The 22563-nt window shown below is 35.5% G+C and overlaps 1 protein-coding gene across 4 annotated transcripts in view; it reads right to left on the minus strand.

The window, feature by feature from the left end:
* Positions 1-873: 873 nt before the first annotated feature.
* LOC109612410 (potassium voltage-gated channel subfamily H member 8) overlaps positions 874-22563 on the minus strand; it is a 1874382-nt gene continuing 1852692 nt past the window's right edge. For all 4 annotated transcript variants that reach the window (XM_059127170.1, XM_059127167.1, XM_059127162.1 and 1 more), the window contains exon 16: positions 874-2830. In XM_059127170.1, the coding sequence (XP_058983153.1) occupies positions 1199-2830 (1632 nt within the window). In that variant the 3' untranslated portion in view covers positions 874-1198. The remainder of the gene's footprint in view (positions 2831-22563) is intronic.

Genomic DNA, 22563 nt, shown 5'->3' on the forward strand with positions numbered 1-22563 from the left:
TATCGGAATTGTTTCAAATTTGGTATTTGAAGTTTCTAATAGATACTACAGCATAAAACAGAAAATGGGTCATGTAGGTCCACGTCTTCGTATAGCCCCATGTAACGGTACCCCCGATATTCGGTATTTTCATGATTTTAGCGACATTATTTACCGGAATTGTTTCAAATTTCGCATTTGAAGTTCGTTATGAATACTACAGCCAATGACAGAAAATTGTCTGCTCAGGTCTACGTCTTCGTATAGGCCCCATTTAACGGTACCTCCGATATGCGATATTTTGATCATTTTAGCGACATTATTTACCGGAATTGTTTTAAATTTCGCATTTGAAGTTCGTTATGAATACTACAGCCTTTGACAGAAAATTGTCTATGCAGATCCACGTTTTATAACCACCAAGGTTCCTGCCTATATTCAGTATTTTGATGATTCTAGCTACATTATAAACCGATTTTTTTCGAGTTTCACATTTGAATATTATAATAGCTTGTGACAAAAGTTGCCTATGCAGATCCACGTCGTGATATAGACTATAATATACGGCTACATTAGGTATTTTCAAGATTTTAACAGAATTTTTAATTGATTTTATTTATTTTTTTTTTTTTTTTTTTTTGAAAATTATTAAATTTGTACCGAATGGTGGAGCCTTTTTACTTGTTTGATGGTTAAATTCAATTCATATTGCCAGGATTTCAATTCACATTCTCATTAAAAAATATATATTTCATGCACATATTATTGACCACGACTTCCTCTTACGTCAAATTTGGCATATTTCGGTATCACACTAATTAATGCTTCAAAGAAGATATTTGGACTTACCAATGACACAAGAAATAACAAACAGCTTACTTTTTTTTTAATTTTTTACATTCCTAAAACACTCAATAAATATCAAATTTACATTTTAATAGAACAAATATGATTCCTTACAATACCGTAATACATATATTCTTTACATGATCGGGTGTAATGCACATACATATTAATTTAAATCTCTTCAAATGCATGCATATTTAATATATTTGTAAACAAGCGTATTAGATATAATTGGCATTATCTCGTCACAGAGTTTACGCAGACGTCTTCGAAAGGGCCTCGTCAACAGTGATATGTTGATTGCATTTCGTGCGTTATTGCCTAAATAAGGGAAGCGTATTAAGTATGTTAGCAAAACGACATAAATATGCTCTTATTGTGAAATAGATTCACGAAGTAAACGCGCGGAAGGTAATGTGCATAAACCTTTTTCGAGTATGTCAGCGTCACCCGCTGAAAATCGATGTATTGCCCTGTTCGGAGTTGCTTTTTGATGGCGAGATAAAATACTATTTCGTATGGAAAGATGTGGTGATCCATTGTCAATACACCACAACGATGAACATTTTTGTTTATATTTAATTGTTGGTTCCGACTCGTTTTCATGTAACCGTTGGTACTCCCCGCTCAAAAAATTGTCTTGCTTTGTAGTTAAAAATTGGAACGGATGAATATGTTTCAACTTATTTGCAGATGGTACATGCACAATTGACTGCGACGATGTCTGAGTGTTGTTGCTGGAAGAGCTAGAATTATCATTACTGCGGTGGAGCCATTTTGAGTATTCCAATTTCTCTGAGTCGTTTATCATATAACTAAAATGCATTGGCGCTGGGGAAAGGGATCTATCTACTTGCAGAAGTGCTTCCGTTGAGGGACAACAGCTGCCGAAACTCATATTTAGATTAAAGTCGGCCGTTTGATCGTCATCGTGGTAACTGTCATCGTAACTGATTTTATCGAGTTTTTCCTTTATAGTTCTTAAAGGTGACTTAAATGTTGCCTGCGTTTCTATATTGTCAGTCTTTAAGCCCATTGTTGTACTTAACAAACTAAGTACCATCTGAGGATTGGAAACAACAAATTCTTCCAATTTTCTATAGTCGATAATTTCTACATCAGTTTGACATGCACGAGAAGTTCGCTGTAACTCATTCGGAGAATCGTAAGTGGTGTTTGTACATGTAAGTGTGCATGTGTCTTTATTTCCTCGAACTTGTTCTTCCATTTCACGCCACCAAATTTGTGGAGGATGTGAAGAGCAACGTTGAAGTGGTGATTCCGTATTACTAGTAGACCTACACTCTGAAACCGGGGCATAAGCAGTACTTATATTGGGAATGGAACGAGTTGGAAGAAATTTGCACTTCGTATGTGCTATATTTTTTGGAATAGACATTTCTTGCAATGCTTGCAGCGCATTTCGAACTTCAAAACTTAGTTGTGTCATATCTTGGTGTAAGGTATTAACCTGATAATCCAATCTCTCTAGTGAAAGATTTTTATGGTTATCGTGTTCAATATTATGGGTATCATTATCATTATCATGAAAGTCTTCTTCTAATGAGGTTGTATCAACACTTGATGTCACATTTACCGACCGTTGACGCTCAACCCGTTCTCTGAGCGTTATCAAGGAGCGACCTTTTCTGTAAGACTTTAACAGTCGTGGGCTGTTAACGGTCAACAATGGAGAACGTGCATGTAGAGGTGATGGTGTAGTGATGCTATGATGGGGCGAAACAGTTGTGTCTGTACAGACTTCAATATCAACCTCATCCTCCTTATTTTCAACTTCTGGTTGATTTTCGTCATCTTCACTAATGCTAGGCAATGGAAAAGTAGGCCCAATATCTGAGTCATGACACTCGTAGCCTTCACGCAGATTAAAAGTCAAATCATGTTGAATGTCGTTGGCGAACTGCTGCTGGTATTCTGGATATAATCGCAAGACTTCAACCAAACCACCCATATGCACACATTTTAAATCGCAGTATGTGAGTGCCTGAAAAAAATTGAAACATAAATCCAATAATTATGTTAATACATTTTGTTTTGGCCTCATGATTAACTATATTTTCAGTATATATTTCATATTTCTTCTACAAATTTTGACCTACTTTGCGCTTTAATTTCGAAGTTTTCCGCAATTTGTATTGAAAACTCCTTCGCAGTATAATATTTGGTACCGTTTTGTACAACAGATTATTTTTAACCATTCCCAAATAATTTACGATAAATGCTATTGCAAAATTATAGAAGAGAGTAATAAAATAAAAGTTTAACAACCTGTAAAGTACAACCTGTAAGTTCGATATATGTATAAATAATTGAAAAATCAGATTTGTGTAAAGTATTATGTGAATCTTGTAGAAGTTTTATCTGCATAACATTTTAGAAAATAATGTCCATAAATTAATAAATAATGCACAAATCCTAACAACTGTTGTCACAAATTGTAAAATCTTAATAAATAAATTGAAAATATGAATTTTGTTAATGTGTGTAATAATTTGTGACATAGTAATGTGATATAATATATAATACTAGCTGGCCCGTCCCGCGTTGCCGGCTCGTAGATTTTGTCCTGAATGCACACAACGGGTCTTTCTTCCGAATAATTATAACTCTCATAAAATGCGAATTAAGCATACGATTCTCTTCATACTTCGCACATCCCAAAAAACAAGTTCTGGTACTTCCCAACAACGGGCCTAAAGTATGAATAACCATGATGCTCATAAAGGCAAAGTGAACCAGGGATGAGCATATTGCACTAGATTTTTAGTGCACTAAGGATTAAATTATTAGTAGTAGTGTATTAAAATTTCAGTACCATTAAATGGTTAGTGGTAGAAAAAAAACAAATTGCACTAACACTAACCATCTAGTGGTATTTAACAAAATTGCACTACCACTAAGTATTATATCACCTTTTTGAAGTTTACTGAAGTTAGTTGAGAACAACAATCCTCAAAATATATGTTACATAATTCATAAAAATTGCTTAACCTTGGTATTTTTCATAGCACTGATATAGTGTTTTTATACCCTCCACCATACTATGGAGGGTATATTAATTTTGTCTTTCCGTTTGTAACCCCTCGAAATACTCATGTCAGACCCAACAAAGTATATACATTCTTGATCAGCGTAAAATTCTAAGACGATTTAGCTCTGTCTGTGTGTCTGTCTGTTATAATCACGCTATCTTTCGAACGAATTGGGATAGAAGGCTACAATTTTGCACACATGTATATTTTGTCAGTAGGCAGGTTAAGTTCGTAGGTTCACGTTATCATATAGCCCCCATATAACGGTACCTCCCGGTATTCGGTATTTTGATGATTTTAGCAACATTATTCACCGGAATTGTTTTAAATTTGGTGTTTAAAGTTCGTAATGAATACTACAGCCTAAGGTAGAAAATTGTCTATGCAGGTCCACGTCTTCGTATAGCCCCATATAACGGTACCTCCTGATATTCGGTATTTTGATGATTTTAGCGACATTATTCAATGATTTTTTTTCTAAGTTTCGCATTTGAGTATTGTTATGGCTTAGGAAAAAAATTAGCTATGCAGGTCCATGTCGTCGTATTGACCCTAATATGACGGCTAAATTCGGTATTTCTTAGATTTTAACGGATTTAATTGTTTTTGAGAATTGCCAAATTCGTTCCAAATGGTGGAGGGTATTCAAATTTCAGCAAGGCTGAACTTACAGCTTTTTTACTTGTTTTAAATTCCACTAATTTAGTGGTGGTGCTATTAAAATTTCACTACCGCTCAATTATGGAGGTAGTTTTTTTAGTTACTACTATATTGTTAGTTGTAGTGCAATTTGATTTTTCACTAACACGAACTATTTCGTTGCACTACCACCAAAAACATAGTGCATTATGTCCATCTCTGAAGCGAACAACCGATTATTTTCAACTTTGGAAAATCCTAATATTTCTACCAACACACGATCTAGAGTGTATCAAGGTCGGACCTCGCATTCCCGTGCCTTTCCGACAATGGATCAACATATTGAATAATCATCTACCTTTAAAATGTGTAATAAAAGTCCCATTTTCAATATCTCTGCCCACACAAGATTATGAAGAACGGATAGAACGGATCACTCCTTCTGGTACCTCTCCCACAACGGGTAAAGTTTTTGAATTAAAAAAATATGTGAATCAATATAAGAGAGAGAATAATTGTTAAATTATTTTCTAACTTGAAACATTCGAATATTTTCCCCAGCACAATGTTAAGATGGTGTATATCGAAACACTACGTCTGGCTGGACCTATAAAAGCCTGACATAAAGGTAGCAGATGACAATCCATTTATGGCATATAAGTTAACTGCTGCTATTGAAAAGCAGGCGAAGACACACATCATATTTGGCGATACTACACACTCTACTCACGAATGATTTCATTTCAAGCGGTCCGGTGAAATTTACTTTTATTATTGATCGTCACCATAAATGGGAATCGATTGTACAAATTCTGCAAGTAGTCGAAATCGGCAGGATATGACAATATACAGGGTGAGATGAAAAAACTGCGACCAACTTCAGATTGCTGTCATTTCTAAGCCACTCGTCCGACAGGTATTAAAATTTTTCCAGTGACATCTTATTATATTGTTTACAAGCGCAAAAAAGCATTTTGGTGAGAATTTTCCAAAAAAAAAAAAAATATTCGTTATACAATTCAAGCGTGATAGTGTGATTTTTTTATATTTGGCTGGAAAAGCACAAGTGGCTATCGTTAGAGCACTCCAGCATTTAAATGTGAAAAAATCGTTGGTGTCTCGTACCATCACTCGTTACCGTGATACTGGTAGCGTAGCCCGACGTCAAGGAAGTGGGTGGAAGAAAACAGCAACATCAGCAGAAATGGTTCGAAAACTAAAATAGCGACTTGATCGAAACCCGCGCCTTAGTGGCCGAAAAATGACTCGTGAGCTGAACATATAGCAATATTCCATAGCCGATGGTCGCTCTCCGCTTGTATTAACCGACCGTGGCATTAGAATAAATGCCGAATATTATCGCGAAAATATTCTGGAGGGTGCATTAAAGCCTTGGGCACGCAAACATTTTGGCCACAGACCTTGGACATTCCAACAGGACTCAGCACCATCGCTACCAAAGTGTCGATTACCTCAAGCAAGCGCTTCGCCGGAAATGGGCCAAAATACCGCAGAGCAACATTCGGGCAGAGTTTAACGGTTTAATTGGCTGTTATATAATAGCTGGCTGTTATAAAATTTGATGCTATTTTCGACATATTTTGCGTTTCCATATTTTATAATATTCCTATTAATAAACAAGTTAAAATGAAGTAAGTTTGGCCGGGCCGTACTTTAAATACAATCCACCATTCAAAGGGAATTGAAAAAAAAAACAAGTGAGAGGATCTTTAGGGCTAAACGGATATTATAGACAAGTTAAAAAGCTGTAGGTTCGGCCGGGCCGAACTTTGAATAACCTCCACCATTTGGAAACATTTTGGCAATTCTCAAAAACAATAAAATCCGTTAAAACTTCTGTTTAAATCTTAAAAATACCGAATGTAGCTATTATATTAGGGTCTACACCACGACATGAACCTGCTTCTGTCGTGGGCTGTAGTATTCATTACGAATTTCAAATAACAAATTTGAAAAAATTCTGGTGAAAAATGTCCCTAAAATCGTTAAAATACCGAATATCGGGAGGTACCGTTATGTGGGGGCTTTACGAAGACGTGGACCTGCACAGACAATTTTCTGTGTTAAGCTGTAGTATCCATTATGAACTCAAAATTCCAAGTTTGAAACAATTCCGGTGAAGAAATTCGCTAAAATCAACAAAATACGGAATATCGGGAGGTACAGTTATATGGGGGCTATACCAAAACGTGGACCTACATGGTCCATTTTCAATAACAAAAGTCCCGCATACATAACATACATTTTAGCAAAATTTTATCAATCTATTTCAATTCGTTCGGAAGCTAGAGTGATTTCCACAGACGGATAGACGGACGGACATCGCTAAATCGACATAGAATTTTATGCTGAACAAGGATATATATACTTTGTGGGGTCTAAAATGTGTATTTCGAGGTGTTACAAACGGAATGACCAACTTAATATACCCTTCATACTATGGTGGAGGGTATAAAAATCCGTTGTAAAATACTGGTAAATCATATAAAAACCGAGTTGCCATTATACTATGGAAATGTCGTGTCACCACGGTTCAAAATTGAAGCATTCATTGATCGCCACCATGAATGGGAATTGAGTGTACAAATTCTGCAAGTAGTCGATATCGGCAGGATATGACAATATACGGAGTGAGATGAAAAACCTGCAACCAACTTCAGACTGCTGTCATTTCTAAGACACTCGTCTGACAGGTATTAAAATTATTCCAGTGACAGCTCATTATATTGTTTACAAGCGCAAAAAAGCATTTTGGTGAGAATTTTCCAAAAAAAAAAAAAAAATATTCGTTATACAATTCAAGCGTGATAGTGTGATTTTTTTATATTTGGCTGGAAAAGCAAAAGTGGCTATCGTTAGAGCACTCCAGCATTTAAATGTGAAAAAATCGTTGGTGTCTCGTACCATCACTCGTTACCGTGATACTGGTAGCGTAGCCCGACGTCAAGGACGTGGGTGGAAGAAAACAGCAACATCAGCAGAAATGGTTCGAAAACTAAAATAGCGACTTGATCGAAACCCGCGCCTTAGTGGCCGAAAAATGACTCGTGAGCTGAACATATAGCAATATTCCATAGCCGATGGTCGCTCTCCACTCGTATTACCCGCATTATTACTTGCAGGGTGCATTAAAGCCTTGGGCACGCAAACATTTTGGCCACAGACTTTGGACATTCCAACAGGACTCAGCACCATCGCTACTCATGTGTCGATTTCCTCAAGCAAGCGCTTCGCCGGACATGGGCCACAATACCGCAGAGCAACATTCGGGCAGAGTTTGGCGGTTTCATTGGCCGTTGAAGGCCATCATTCGTGCCAAAGGTGACGAATTCGAACAAATCTAAACTATAAAATTTGATGCTATTTTCGACACTTTTTGCGTTTCCATATTTTATAAACAAATTAAACAGAAGTAATTTTGGCCGGGCTGGACTTTAAATAAAGGGAATCGAAAAAAAATCCGTTGTAAAATACTGGTAAATCATAAAAATACTGAGTTGCCATTATACAATGGAAATGTCGTGTCACCACGGTTCAAAATTGAAGTATTAATTGATCGCCACCATGAATGGGAATTGAGTGTACAAATTCTGCAAGTAGTCGAAACCGGCAAGATATGACAATATACAGGGTGAGATGAGAAATCTGCAACCAACTTTAGACTGCTGTCATTTCTAAGCCACTCGACCGTCAGGTATTAGAATTATTCCAATGACAGCTCATTATATTATTTATAAGCCTACAAAAGCATTTTGGTGAGAATTTTCAAAAAAAAAAAAAAAAAAAAAAAAAAAAAACATGTTCATAATGGAATTCAAGCGTGATAGTGTGATTTCTTAATGTTTGGTTGGAAAAGCACAAGTGACTATCGCTTGAGCACTCCAGCATATAAATGTGAATAAATCGTCGCTCTCCACTCGTATTAACCGACAGTGGCATTAGAATAAATGCCGAATATTATCGCAAAAATATTCTGGAGGGTGTATGAAAGCCTTGGGCACGCAAACATTTTGGCCGCAGACCTTGGACATTCCAACAGGACTCAGCACCATCGCTACCAAAGTGTCGATCACCTCAAGCAAGCACTTCGTCGGAAATGGGCCAAAATACCACAGAGCAACATTCGGGCAGAATTTGATGCTTTCATTGGCCGTTTGAAGGCTATAATGCGTGCCAAAGTTGACGAATTCGAACAAACCTAAACTTATTCTAAAATTTGATGATATTTCCAACATTTTTTGCGTTTCCATATTTTGTAATATTTCTATTAATAAACAAGTGAAAAAGCCGTAAATTTGGCCGGGCCGGACTTTAAATGCAATCCCCATTCAAAGGGAATTGAAAAAAAAAAATCTGTTGTAATCATAAAAATACTGAGTTGCCATAATATTGGGGACTATACGGAAATGCGTTTATGCAATTCTTGTTATAGGCCATTACGATATTTAAATACAAAACTTGAAATAATTCCGGTGAATATTGTCGCTAAAATCAACAAAATGCTGTTATTCGGCTATATGGGGGCTATAAGAAAGCCTTGACCTGCAGATGCAATTTTCCGTCATATAACCTGTTCATCAAACTTATTTTTCTTCCAATTATAAGGCAAGTGGCAGATAAATAGAATTTTTGGTTTTCATACGTAAGTAAACAAAAAGAGCTTTTTCTGTAGGAAAATTTTGGTTCAATTAACTCCAACCATACAAAATGAAATGCCAATGTAGACAATCCAAAATATCAATCGTTCATTCAAAATTTAAACAAAGTAAAATGTTTTGTTTGAAAATGGGTATTTCATACAAAAGGTATGGTTCATTTGCGTTGGTGCGCTTCTTCGCTGTTTTAAACTCTAACCCCACGCAAAATTAGGCGCTAATTGGTATATAATAATGATCTTAGAGACTACAAAATCAGAAAAATCTCTTGTTAGTCCATTTAAGCCCTTAAGGTTTTCTTCTGCCCTTAACCCTGACTCAAGGCAAAATTTAATGAGGTTTGCGAGATAATTGTGACCTGTCGCGTGATTACAAATAAAAACGGACAGACGGATATACATAGCTAAACCGATCCAGCTCAGCGAAGTAGGTAGATACATAGGTAAAATCATGGGTCTTGAACCAATATTTCGAGGTTTGTGGCATCATCTAACCTTTAGCGGATTAGGTTGATACTTCCGTCACCTCCATTTACACTTTTATTTAACATAATCCCCACGATTATAACCCCCATTTCAATTATGGGGATTATGTCCGGGCACCGGCACGGCATCTCCAAAACCAACGGACGCAATCACTTTAAAAAATATACAAATTTTCTTATTGGCAACATAAACAATTTTTTGACAGTAGGAGAAATTACCTTTTACTCCCAGACGAAAAAAGTAAAAAAACTTAAATAAAAACTTGATTGTCTTGGTAGAAATTGTTTGTCTGCTATAAACAAAAGTAATGAACAGGCTAATAGACTGTAGTACTCATTATGAACTTCAAACACGAATTTGATACAACTCTGGTCAAAATATCAAATATAGGGGGGTACCATTATATATGTATAACAAACAATTGGTGTAAAATTGCGGATGAGTTTCATGTGCAATCGGCTGAATCGCTTTTGGTTCCTGAGTTGCAGGAAACGATTGCCGCAAATATTTCATTTTGTTGTCATATAGTTTACAATATGGCATTGAAACCAATTGATTTTGATATTTTTGACAAGGATTTTTCTTCTTGGCCTTCCCTTCGGTATTTGTTTAGTGCTATTTTTAGTAACTCTCGCTTGAGTTATGTGCAAGGGAAATAGTTTCGCAATTTCTTTAACTAATAATGGTTTCGCTTTCGCATGAAAAGCATTAAATGATGAGTACGACAATATTGGAATTTTGGTACGTCATCAGTTGTCGTCGCTACCTTGTCTTCTGACTCTCGATAGGGAAACAATCTCTGGTTTCAAAGAGATTAGATTTGGAATTAATCTTCGTATCTCATCAATGTCGTCCTTTAACGTTCCCCCCCGATCAATGGGATCCGATACTGATATTTCTTTGCCTTCATCGTTTATGGAAAAACGCAAATGCCGTGGGAACACGGTATCAAAAACGAAGCGGCTATTACTTCGTGGAAAGATTTAGACAGCTTACTTTCAGAGCGGATAAATACGCTCGTGTGTTTGGAAACTTATATAAAGAAATCCATTCCTTTGCATAATTCAAATTCGCTTAATACCGCTAGCAAGTACAAATCTAAATGTTCGTCTCCCCCTTCTATTGAAAAATCGTGTCGTCTTTCTCATGAGGAAATCCATCGCCTTAATTTTTGCTCAAAATTTAAGGAATTATTCCCCGCAAATAGGTTTGCATTCGTCAAGCGCTACGAACATTGTATAAATTGTTTGGTAAAGGGACATAAACTAGTAAATTGTACTAGTAAAAATAGTTGTTTGGGATGTGGCCAACGTCATCACACGTTATTACATCGCGAGTCATTAAAACCGAATAGTTCGTTTCCGGTTCTGACTCCAAAGGCTTCGCATCGAAATCGCTGTTGTCAGCTTCAGCCCCAGTTTTTCGCCCCTCGAAATGTATATCCTCCAAATCGGTCGGAATCGAAAATGCAAAATCTAATTTTGTTCGTTCGCAATCGCTGTACAAGATGTGGAAATCATAACAAGAAATGGACATCTTGAAAAGAAAATAAAATGTGTAAATAATGTTGTAAGATGACTTCCGCATGAAATCGGACACGTGAATATCCTTTCGGGAAAAACGTAGCTCTATTGAAGTCCAAATCTGTAACTGCAGGTTCATCTGCGGCTTCAAAGTATTACATTTCTTGTATTAATATACCTTTGTTGAAGTCCGAATCTGTTACTGCAGATTCATCTGCGACTTCATATTATCGTTGTTGCGGAGATGGATACCGAATCTTTAATGTAGATTCATTTGCTTTTCCATTCCCTACATTTTCTTCGAACCGTACATACCATCGGAAATTATTTAGTGTTTCAAGGGGGGTGTAACATACCACGTACGGTTCATGAAGGAGGTAGTATAAAAGGCACATTGTAGAAGTAGGAGCACGTCAATGACCGGCCTTATTGTTCGCCGGGGTGGGTTCTTAACTTCTGGCCTTCCTTTTTAGCTACATCTGATTATTAAATTTATATGCTCATTGTAATGACAGTTTGAAGCGGGGAAAAATTAAAGAGATTTGAGAATATTTCTATCTTTTGCGACTGTTGAAAGACAGGACGACGAGGTGATTTTTGCGTCCCGTATACCCTCCCATCCTAATCACAGATACTACCTTCCTAGTAAACATAAGAAAAAACTCGTGATTCCCAACGTCAGTGTAACCTTTCTACCTTACATCACTATGGAATCAAACCAGAAGCCTTAGCTCAAAGCGAGACATATTTGATTTATTATTCATAATTCCAAACCGTGTTCTTAAAAAAATCTAACATGCAAACTCATTCAGATGAGCTCAATATAATAGTTAGTAATACTAACTGTCTTAGAATAAATAGTAAACCTTTGTATATAAATTTAGTTTTTTTTTTTTCGTTGTTTTCTTATGTAGCATTAAGTGGAGTTTTCTTAAAATATTTATTTTTAAATTTCACTAATTCATCATATCAAAATTACATGTAATGTACCCACGTTAACGTATAGCGTTTGCAGAGTATACAAATTTAAATGATGATTGCGACCAACCAAAAGAATGGTAATAAAAACAACAACAAAAAAACAATGCCAATTCAATTGTAAGTGAAAGAGCGTACAATTTAATTGAATATAATTATTGTTCACTTACTCGTTTTATGACTGCTCCCACGCCGAAAGATCTTTCGATGGAATAGCTGTTTTGAGAAGGTGTATGGTGATGAGAGAGTTAGATGGTATTACATTATCTGGTTATTTGCTGTCTCAGCAACAATGTTGCCAATCGTCTAGCAACATTAAACCTGCAACACGCTTACAAATTACACGCATTGTAGGGCAAGAAACATACATCCAGCAACATTTATTTAAGACCACAACCCAATATTTTCGATTGCAATAATGTAATGTATATATGTCAGCGATTGATATATGTATGTACTTATAATTGTGTAGTTGGGTTTTGTTCTTAACAATGTTGTTGGAAACACACGAATAGAAAAAACCCGTGTGGTCAATGTTGGAGATCACTACAGAGTGCAACTAAATTTAGACAACAGAGTTACAAAACACTTAAATTGAGGCAATGAAAGAATTTATACAATTTCATAATACTTTAATTTTGTTCATGGTAGTACCTATTGCTGAATGGACGGAGGAACGTAAAGAAGAACAAATGCTGCTAAGGTACTCATCCCATTTTTTGGTTCGGTTTAACATATGACTTTATAGCAGCTAAAACAGATCTATTAACTCTCTCGGACGGGTTCGATTGAGGGGCATGCACCGCAGTATAGACATGTTGTATGTCATAACGTTTGAGAAGTTGATTGAAAATGTTGGAACGGAATTGTGACCCATTGTCCGATACAATAGACTCGGGGACTCCGAAAGTATGGAAAAAATCACTTTCCATATAGTTGGATACTACATCCACAGTAAATTTTCAAGAATGGGAATTTAGAAAAGTGATCAAGCACTAGATCTCTAGATGTCCAGATCTCGACCTCGGGTATGGACCAAGGAAATCGACATATAACTTTTGAATGAAACTGCAAGTATCAGAGAGTGCTTCGCGGACTTGCAGACTTCACAATTATTGACATATTCCTTTACGTCATCTAGCAATTTCGGCCAATAATAATATTTTCTAATCCTAGCCAGGGTCTTGTTTATACCCCCATGTGAGGACATAGGGTGGTCATGAGCTTTGCTCAAAACATCCGGTATCAACTCCCGCGGTACCCACAATTTCTAAGCTAAGTCATCGTATATTTAGTCACCGAAAGCATGTTCGGTACGTCGATTCAAATTCTTCCCTATTTTTCCTCAAACGAATATGGAATGGCTTAAAATGGAGTTGGGTTTTCGAGTCTATGTTCAGAGTTTGATCAAAAGAATTGTCACATTTAATAGTTGTTGCATCCATGTATTATTTCATAGATTTGTCACAGTAGGTTATATTTTTTAGAGGGTTTTTGAATGATTCTTACTCCAGATTCGGTGATCTGGGTGGGTTTGCTGCACTCTTCGGTGCTATTACCTTCGAGTTTTTTGACTTGCAGTTAAGGCAATTAGGTTTATGTGTGTCAGGAGCACCACAGCCATAGCAAAATATTGTGCTATCAGAAAGACAATCCTGATATCTATGACCTTTCTTTTGATAGTTCCAACACACTAAATTAATGGCAGATATTTCCTCTAAGGGTAAATCCTGGCTGTACAAAACATCCCCATCTTCGATGTCTATTTCTGAGACTCTTTTCGGGATTGGTTTCATCCAAGCAAATCCGTGTCTCCGACGCATGTCCTGCAAGAAGAACTCGCGGCGTCGACATCTGTCCCTGAGAAACTGCAATGACTTTACTTCTAAATTAAGCATCTCCACTTAAATTAAGCAATTTCCACTAAGACGTTTTCGGATCCGTGAGAGCAACAATTGATTCATAGAAGCTGTCGAATGATTCATTTGGTTTTTGCTTACGTTCCCTAATCAGTTCTCTAACATCAATGTCGGTCCGTGAGTTTTGATATTGCTTCCTAAGAGCACTGCACAATTCACTCCAGCGTATGACTCTAACAGAGCGATAGTATCAAAACCAAACCAATCATTTGCTTTCCCATCGAATAGGGCACTAGCATTTCCACACAATATATCAAAATTAAGTACGGTTTGAGCCGTCAACGCCTCAACTCTGTACATAAAGTTGTCAACTGTCAACCCGTTGTGTCCACCATTGAACTTTAGCTTCCAGTTGGACATAACTTGTAACACCTTATCTGGCCGGGGAGGAGGTCTAAGGATGCATTTGTTCCAAATCCCGACAAATTCAAATCTGAATTAACATTATTCAAAGGGGGTCTGTTTGATATGCCATCCGTTTGTTCATTATGTTTGGAAATACCGAACAGCTCTCTAAAAGTTCTATCCTCTACTGCAGGAAGTGTCTGAATTTGTTGGGGTGATGTCCCTGGCTGTTTATGCAGACTACGGTGGGAGTTATTCGTCCTAAGTCATACTGATTGCTATATTTTTCTCAATGAACTCTGATATTTGTGCACTAAATGTAGAAAGTTGGGCTGTGACCATAGTGGTAACCATCTCCTGAATTCTTTCTACGTTAGGATTCGCTATTGGAGCTTGCGTATTATCCACTCTCGGACTTGTCGTGGCGTCTTCAGATTTAAGATTGACAACGCTTCGGGACTGTGACCTGGTTCTACATTGCGACTTGCTTAGAGCCTGTGGCTCGGAAGATGTGCGGGTGTTGCAAATAGGACAAAAAGGCCTAGATTTAACACAAATGTCCAGACAAGCTTTGTGAAGAACGTGGTTACAGGCAGTTTTCTGCAACGCATTGCCTGATAAGATACTTTCACCATACGCATTACAGATTGGACAAGCTCCACCTTTTTAATAAAAAAAAATATTTCAATTTAATGTTACAACAAGATTATTCCAACAATTATATTTGAAAATATATATTATCTGTGAAGGAAACGGATCGCTAGTGAACCTAATTTACAAAAATCGTATACAAAATTATACTAAATCGTATACTAAGTTAAAACTAAATTATATCCTTAGTAATGTGATAATACTGTAGAATCAATTTTCTATTATTATCCTACTGACCTATTGGAGAGTTATTAGGACAAACGTTTTCACAATTTGAAAATAATTATCCAGAATTGACAAATTTCCGTTATCTCTGGAGCAGTTATTGTGTTACGAGCAATATTTCTCCAAATTCCTATGAATTTCAACTCTTATTAATTCTTTTTTTATAGTTATAAATTATTATTCGTTTGAAAACAAAAGCAAGTTAAAAAGCAGTAAGTACGGCCGTGCCGAACTTTGAATACCCTCCACCATTTGGAACGAATTTGAAAATAAAATCCTTAAAAACTTCTGTTAAAATTTTAAAAACACCGAATATAGCTGTTATATTGGTGTCTATACGACGTAGACACACACAGGCATTGTTTGTCATAAGTCATTACAAAATCCAAATTCGAAACTTGAAATAAACGGTGAATAATGTAGCTAAAATCATCAAAATATCGTATATAGGGAGGTATCGTTATATCGGAGTTGTTCGAGGACCTGGACCAGAATAGACAATTTTCTGTTATAGGCTGTAGCATCCATTACGAACTTCAAACACCACATTTCAAACAATTTCGGTAAGTATTGTACCTAAACTCGTCAAAATACCGAATAAAAGGAGGTACTGGTATATGGCGCCTATACGACCTGCCTGCATAGACAATTTTCTGTAGAGACTGTAGTTTCCATTACGAACTCTAAATGCGTAATTTAAAAAATTCTGGTGAATAATGACGCTAAAATCATCAAAGTACCGAATATAGGGAGGTACCGTTATATAGCGGCTATACGAAGACGTGAACCTGCACAGAACGTTTTCTGTCTTAGGCTGTAATATCCATTTCGAATTCAAATACCAAATTTGAAACAATTCCGGTGAATAATGTCGATAAAATCATCAAAGTACCAAATATCGGGAGGTACCGTTATATGGGGGCTATACGAAGACGTGGACCTGCACAAACACTTTTCTGTCATAAGCTCTAGTATTCATAACGAACTTCAAATGCGAAATTTGAAACAATTCCGGTAAATAATGTCGCTAAAATAATGAAACTACCGAATATCGGGGTGTACCGTTACATGGGGGCTGTACGAAGACGTGGACCTGAACAGACAATTTTCTGTCATAGACTGTAGTATTCATAACGAACTTCAAATGCGAAATTTGAAACAATTCCGATAAATAATGTCGCTAAAATCATCAAAATACCGAATATCGGGAGATACCGTTATTTAGGGGCTATACGAAGACGAGGACCTGCACAGACAATTTTCTGTCTTAGGCTGCAGTACCCATTTCGAACTTCAAATTTCAAATTTGAAACAATTCCGGTGAATAATGTCGATAAAATCATCAAAATACCAAATATCGGGAGGTACCGTTATATGGGGGCTATACGAAGACGTGGACCTGCACAGACATTTTTCTGTCTTAGGCTGTAGTATCCATTTCGAACTTCAAATACCAGATTTGAAACAATTCCGGTGAATAATGTCGCTAAAATCATCAAAATACCGAATGTCGGGAGGTACCGTTATATAGGGGCTATACGAAGTCGAGGACCTGCACAGACAATTTTCTGTCTTAGGCTGCAGTACCCATTTCGAACTTCAAATACCAAATTTGAAACAATTCCGGTGAATAATGTCGTCAAAATCATCAAAATACCGAATATCGGGAGGTACCGTTAATGGGGGCTATATGAAAACGTGGACCTACATGATCCATTTACGAACTTAGTCTGCCTACTGAAAAAATAAACATGTATGCAAAATTTTACCCTTCTATCTCAATTCGTTCGAAAGATAGCGTGATTGCAACAGACAGACAGACTTAGAATTTTACGCTGATCAAGAATATATAGGAGTATTTCGAGGAGTTACAAACGGAATGACAAAGTTAATATACCCTCCATAGTATGGTGGAGGGTATTAAAATATATATGTTATATAAAAGTATTAGCAAATATTGAATGTTAAATAAAAATAGAAAACGAAACAAATATAATCACAGTTTGACTCCATAGTATACAGGTGAGATTAATAACTAAAAAATAACACTCATCAAAGAGAATAGAAAAATACAAAGAATATAGTCCTGGTACAGATTAAGATACAAGTAGGAATGATAACAAATCTTGTTCCAATTTTCCTTCTCATGTGAAGGTCAATATTAATAATTCTGATCATTTTACTGTCTGATCTGACTTATGATGATGGTGTTTTTGTTAATCATTTAATGTTCGGGCCCCACATGGCAGAGTATACAAATTTAAATGATGATTGCTAGTCGTCTCTTGACTGTGAAAGCGATCGAACGTCTGTGCGTATCACTTACATCTACATTCTAACTATTCAAAATGAGTTCAACTTCAAACTCTGCAATGTTTGAATTAGATAAAACTAAAATATTTAAAAACATAACCATTGGTCCAAAATTTTTGCTAATTGAAAAAAACAGCAATGAAACATTAAAAAATATCTCCCCGTTTCTTATTAAAAAAGTGATCGACAATGTATGCGGTGAAGTCGATATGTTTAAAAAAATCGCAGCGGTTCGCTAGGGGAGACGGTTAGTTAACCTGCCAGAGACTATAAACATAGGTTATGAACGGACCATTAATACGTCCATACATCCAAAACCAACAAAACATCGTTGAAAAAAGACGAAAATAAAACAACAACATCTTCTGAAAACTCAAAGAAGTCAACAAACATCACAATTCTCCCAAAGAACACGACGAAGCGAAGATCAAAAATAAAATCTCCCCTACAAAAAACAACAAAAAATTATGCACAAACAATGTGAAAGCAATGAAAGCGAAATTGACAGCGACATTTAAAACTACAATGTTTATGATAATTTTGTTTCTTTTTTGAGTAAAATAATTGTTAAGTTTCCCTTATTTTATGCATTTTCTCTTTTGTTTTACCCTATTATATTCGCATGGGTTTAAAAATAATTCAATGGAATATTAAAGGTTATTGTAACTATTATACTGAATTACAAAATTTGATAAAAATGCATAAACCTCATATAATATCTTTGCAAGAAACACATTTCAAAAAACATAATAACATTCCAATTCCAATCAATTTTTATTTATACAACTTGTGTTGACAATATGTATACAGTGATAGTAAAAATGATTTCACAACAGACATTCTACTTGTATTACACCTATTTAAATCCAGCAAGATCTTTCAATTTAAATGATCTTGTAAACCTTTTTTCATCTCAAAATCCAATTCTTATTACGGGTGATATGAACAGTTGGTATCCTCTCTATCCAACAAGTAATTCTAGAGGCAAAGTATTAGCCAAATTTAATGATCTTAAATAATGGTTCACCAACACGTTATAAAATTGCTAACCTTTTTTGAAACTTTTGATCGAGTTTATCAGAAGATTCAAAATTCCCTATTGAATTTAAATCAAAACAGAAAATGTGCTCACAATATCCTCGATTTCTTGTCCCAAACAAACATGCCAGTTTTCTTGAAAATGAGATTACCATTTTCGAACTAAATATTGTTCTTAATCGACTCAAAGGAACAACTCCAGGAATTGATAGAATCAACTATCATATGATTCAACGCCTAGGCTTCAAATTAAAACAGCGTATAGTCCTACTTTATTCTTTCATTCCGCAAATTTATAAAAACAGCCTAATAATACCCATCCCAAAGCCTAATTCTGATCAACCATATATATATATATGTTGCTCAAAGGTGCTTGGTAAAATCATTGCTAAAAGGTTAGGGTGGTTTATCTGTGTTAAAAACCTTATAAGCTCTTTTCAGTTCGGGTTTAAAAGAGTAAATCTATTGCCGATCCTCTGATATTCTTAGACTATCAGATAAACAGCTCCTTAAAATCAAACAAACACCTTTCAATAATATCCCTTGATTTTTCAAAAGCTTTTGACAAGATTGACATACATGCTATTCTGTGTCAACTTGAAGAATGGGGAATAGGACCTAAAACTTAGATTTAATCTGAAGCAATCTCACAATCCCGTCAGTAGTAGCACTGAAAATCCTTGGAATTACTGTAGACAAACGATATAACTGGAATTCGCATATTGACGCTTTGTACATATCTCTTCAGACCAACTAAATGTAATTAAATGTTTATCCAATAAAAAATTTCAATGTAATACATATACTTTAATATCTATAGTCCGTTCTGTCATAATATCAAAAATTAATTACGGAATATTCTTGTATTGATATTCCGCAAAATCGACTTTAAATAAAATCAAAACCATTTTTAATTCCGCAGTAAGAACTGCATTAGGAGCACACCGCACTACAAAAATAGCTAACATGTTATGCGAAGCAAATCTCGTGACAATCGAAAATTATAGAGATATATCGACAGCACAACTTTTTAAAACCACCTTACTAAATGATTATTTGCCAGTTTTGGAGTTGTTCAAAAAAGCTTCTAAAATAAAAAAATCAACAAAATCTAACTCGTATAAAAAATTTTTGTGACTTATATTGCATTCCATATAACCGCAAGAACTCACAATGTGTGAAGCCCATTTGGATGTTTAACACATACCCAATAGATACATCTCTTCGAAAATATTGCAAGGAAAATACAATCCCTCAAATTTATTTCAATGAATTCCACAACATTCAAGAGAAATACAAAGAATATCAATTCATTTAACCGATGGGTCCAAGTCCCACAACTGTATCAGTTACAGCATAGTAACCAACGCTGAAGTTATTAAGCCTTCACTCCTATCGGAATATTCATCAGTTTTCTCTGCCGAAATAAAAGCCATATATGACGCAATAAGATATAAAAAAGGTGTAAAAGGTAAATTTGCTATAGTATCAGACTCATTATCAGCTCTGGACAGTATCGCGAACCCAAATAATTAAAACATTTATGCGTCTATGATTAGGGATATAATTAACAATAATAAGCATGTATTAGTGTGGGTCCCAGGACATTCAAATATCAAAGGAAATGAGTTCGCAGATTTTGTAGCAAAGCAAGCTTCCAATTTTCCCTTAACAACTACTGAAAATTTAAGCAGTAATGATATAAAGAAGCTCATAAATAAAGACATTTACAGTCAAAGGATTTCCATTTGGAATAACTCTTCTGACTGGTACAAAATTATTAACAGTACTCACACTCATGAAAAATAATAATTTATCCAGATATGACCAAATTAAGATTCTTCGTTTAAGGTTAGGATACTCTCGCGTGATTCACGATTATGTAATTAATAAAGATTTAAAAAAAGAGTGTAAATTTTGAAAATCTAACATATGTATTTGATATGAACCACTTATTACTCAACTGTGAATATATTAAAAATATTACTAATACCCTTTTTCCCAATATTAACATTCTTAATATACTAAGTAACATTCATAACGAAACCCACATAATGGACTTAGTTAAGTTCTTAAAGAAAAGTAACCTTTACAATTCCATATAAACCAGTAGATTATTTATCTTCTAAAAATATTATTAGTTATATAATTTAATTTATTGACTAATTTATCACTAAAATGAATTTCATGTACATACGTTACTTAGCTTAAGGCCATAGTAGCCATAACTAGTTATATTATACTTGTAATGCCTATTTATAAGTATAATTGAAAATAAAAAAAATTATGATTGCGACCTACCAAGAGAATGTAAATAAAAACAACAACAAAAAAAAAAATACCAATGCCAATTCAATTGTAGGCAGTGTTGCCGTTTGAAATTTTTATTTCAGCCCAAATTTTTTCTAAAAACCGCCCAAAATCGACCATATCCGCCCAAACTGTAAAAGTTGAATAATTTATATGTAGTTTGTATTCAAGTAAATTTTATTGAAAATTTTACACTATACATAAAAAAGGTACTCAAGTTTTATTACATTCAATGTATTAAATACATTAGAGAAAATAAAAATGTTATGTTACTTTACTTCAAGTTTTTTTATACCCTCTACTAAAAAAAGTATGGAGGGTATATTAAGTTCGTCATTCCGTTTGTAACTCATCGAAATAATCATTTTAGACCCAACAAAGTATATATATTCTTGATCAGTGTAAAATTCTAAGACGATTTAGCCCTGTACGTCCGTCTTTCCGTTTGTCTGTTGTAATCACGCTACAGTCTAAACGAATTAAGATAGGAAGCTAAAATTTTGCACAGATCTCTCTTTTGTCTGCAGACAGTTCAAGTTCGAAGATGGGCTATATCGGTCCACGATAACGTATAGCCCCCATATAACGGTACCCCCACGGTATTCGGAATTTTGATGATTTTAGCCACATTTTTCAATGGAATTGTCTAAAATTCCACAAAAAGAGTCCCTTGTGGACATTTTACCCCTTCAAGAAGAATTGTCTATATAGGTCCACGATATCGTATATCCCCCATATAACTGTACCCCCCCCCCCCCCGATATTCGGTATTTTGATGATGTTAGCCACATTTTTCAATAGAATTGTCTTAAAATCCACACAAGTAGTTCCTAGTGTGTACTTTACCCCCTGAGAGAGAATTGTCTATACAGGTCCACGATATCGTATATCCCCCATATAACGGTACCACCGATATTCGGTATTTTGATGATTTTACCCACATTTTTCACCGGAATTGTCTGAAAATCCACACAAGGAGTTCCTTGTTCCAATTGGTTCCAATATGGAAAAAATCCACCCAAAATCCGCCCAAACCACAAAATTTATCTTTTTTCCGCCCAAGTTTGGACGGAAACGCCCAAAACGGCAACACTGATTGTAGGTGAAAGAGCGTACAATTTAAGGGAATACAATTATTGTTCACTTACTCGTTTTATGACTGCTCCCACGGCGAAAGATCTTTCGATGAGAATAGCTGTTTTGAGAAGGTGTATGGTGATGAGAGAGTTAGATGGTACTACATATCTGGTTGTTTGCTCGCTCAGCAACAATGTTGCCAATCATCTAGCAACATTAAACCGGCAACACACTTACAAATTACACGCATAGTAGGGCAAGAAACATACATCCAGCAACATTTTTTTAAGACCACAACATGTGGTGTCCGTTGGAATTGCAATTTTCGAATTTCGAAAAAAGGAAAGTTGTGCTGAATTGTGCTAGGTTTGTGCTCAATTGTGCCGAAATTTTTTTTTCGAAATTCGAAAAAATTTCTGAGATATTCGAAAAAAGATTTTTTTTCGAAAAAATCTGAGAGAATTGCAATTTTCGAATTTCGAAAAAATTAAAGTTGTGCTAAGTCG

The sequence above is a fragment of the Musca domestica genome, unplaced genomic scaffold (assembly GCF_030504385.1).
Source record: "Musca domestica strain aabys unplaced genomic scaffold, Musca_domestica.polishedcontigs.V.1.1 10, whole genome shotgun sequence".
Taxonomy (NCBI): Eukaryota; Metazoa; Arthropoda; class Insecta; order Diptera; family Muscidae; genus Musca; species Musca domestica.